General features: G+C 44.8%; 1 protein-coding gene across 1 annotated transcript; it reads left to right on the forward strand.

Moving 5' to 3' along the window:
* LOC146926423 (uncharacterized) lies at positions 1 to 1,602 on the forward strand. Its single transcript, XM_085708080.1, has 2 exons — positions 1 to 1,039; positions 1,115 to 1,602. Exons 1-2 carry the CDS (start codon positions 4 to 6, stop codon positions 1,462 to 1,464), a joined length of 1,386 nt encoding a protein of 461 aa, XP_085564206.1. The 5' UTR covers positions 1 to 3; the 3' UTR covers positions 1,465 to 1,602.
* The last annotated feature ends 217 nt before the right edge of the window (positions 1,603 to 1,819 follow it).

Consider the following 1,819-nt stretch of genomic DNA (forward strand, 5'->3'; position numbering starts at 1 on the left):
CCTATGGGCTGTTGTGTTGTGCAAAATGATATCCAGAGCCTGATGGATGACAAGTACTTGATTGCCAGTGATGTATGTGTGATTGTGCCAGTGTTCCATGACTCTCCTGTTGAAAGTGTATCTCAGGCAAAGAATGTTGAGCCTTTGGTGATCAGGCTACCTGGCCCGGTATCTTATACCTCTACCAAAGCAATTCCTTACAAGTACAGTGCAACCATGGTTGAGAATGGAGTAGAAGTGCCTCTCGTATCCCCAGCTACAGTTGATAATGTTGCTAGTGAAGTTACAGCTCTGAGAAGTGGAAAAGTCCGTCCACCCTTGTTTCAAAGACAGGTGGTCACACCCATTGCTACGGTAACTCCACCAGTCGCCTCTCCTGTTGACAAGAACACCGGCCCAGCAGGCCAATCCATTGAAGAGTCCAATCTGGACGAAATCCTGAGGCTTATCAAGAAAAGTGACTATAAGATTGTTGACCAGCTGCTACAAACCCCATCAAAGATATCCATTTTGTCTCTGCTCATGAGCTCAGAAGCTCACAGGAAGGTGTTAATGAAGATACTGGAGCAAGCTTATGTTGACCACGAAGTCTCTGTGGATCAGTTTGATGGGATAGTGAGCAATATTACTGCCTGCAACAACTTGGGGTTTGGTGACGATGAGCTCCCCGAAGCGGGGAAACGCCACAACTTGGCTCTACATATCTCAGTACATTGTGGGTCTGACCTGATATCCAACGTATTGGTAGACACTGGATCGTCTCTGAATGTAATGCCTGAATCCACACTAAGGCAATTGAGCCATCATGGAATTTCTCTGAGGGGTAGCAGTTATCTGGTTAAAGCTTTTGATGGATCCCGCAAGGATGTTCTCGGGGAAGTGGACTTGCCAATTACCGTTGGACCCGAGACATTCCAAATAACCTTCCAAGTCATGGATATCAATGCCTCTTACAGCTGTCTCCTCGGAAGACCATGGATCCACGACGCTGGAGCAGTCACATCCACTTTGCATCAGAAGCTCAAGTTCATGAGAAACGGTAAGGTTGTCACCGTATATGGTGAGGAGGCATTTCTGGTTAGCCAAATATCATCGTTCTCTTGTGTTGAAGCAGGGTCCGCAGAAGGGACGTCATTCCAAGGCTTGACTGTTGAGGGTGCAGAGCCCCGGAGGGCTGGTGCTAGCATGGCTTCACTGAAAGATGCCCAGAAGGCTGTTCAAGCAGGGCAAGCTGCTGGCTGGGGCAAGGTGATTCAGATCTTGGAAAACAAGCGTAAAGAGGGCCTTGGATTCTCCCCGACATCTGCTGTTTCAAAGGGAACCTTTTACAGTGCTGGGTTCATCAATGCTATTACTGAAGATGCTGCTGAAGGTGGTTATGTGCCTGCCTTTGTTATACCAGGAGGCACTGTGAGAAATTGGGAAGCCATTGATGTTCCTTTAGTCATGCATGCTTCCATGTAATGTGTTTTGTTGCTCATGTTTCTTGTTTTCAAAATAACAATCCTTTCGCTCTGCCCAAGGCGAAAGTGATATCTTTGTAAGGGCGTGTTTGTTTCAGCATTGCCGTTAATCAATAAAAAGTTGTCGTCTTTCCCACGACTCTTTGTTTTTTTACTTTTTAGTGCTTTTTTTTCTTGGAAATAATGGTAATGCCAGAAAAAACCAAAACATCTGTATTTTTCTTATTAATTTCAAAAATCTGCATGAAAAACATTTTTCTAAAATCATCCCAATCATATTATGCAGATTGAACCATAATAAACCCGTTGAACACAGTGACCCTATGGTTCCTCCAAATTTTGAATTCCCTGTATAT

This window comes from Medicago sativa, chromosome 4 (assembly GCF_051527215.1).
Source record: "Medicago sativa cultivar Bolivia chromosome 4, Bolivia_mono, whole genome shotgun sequence".
Lineage (NCBI taxonomy): Eukaryota > Viridiplantae > Streptophyta > Magnoliopsida > Fabales > Fabaceae > Medicago > Medicago sativa.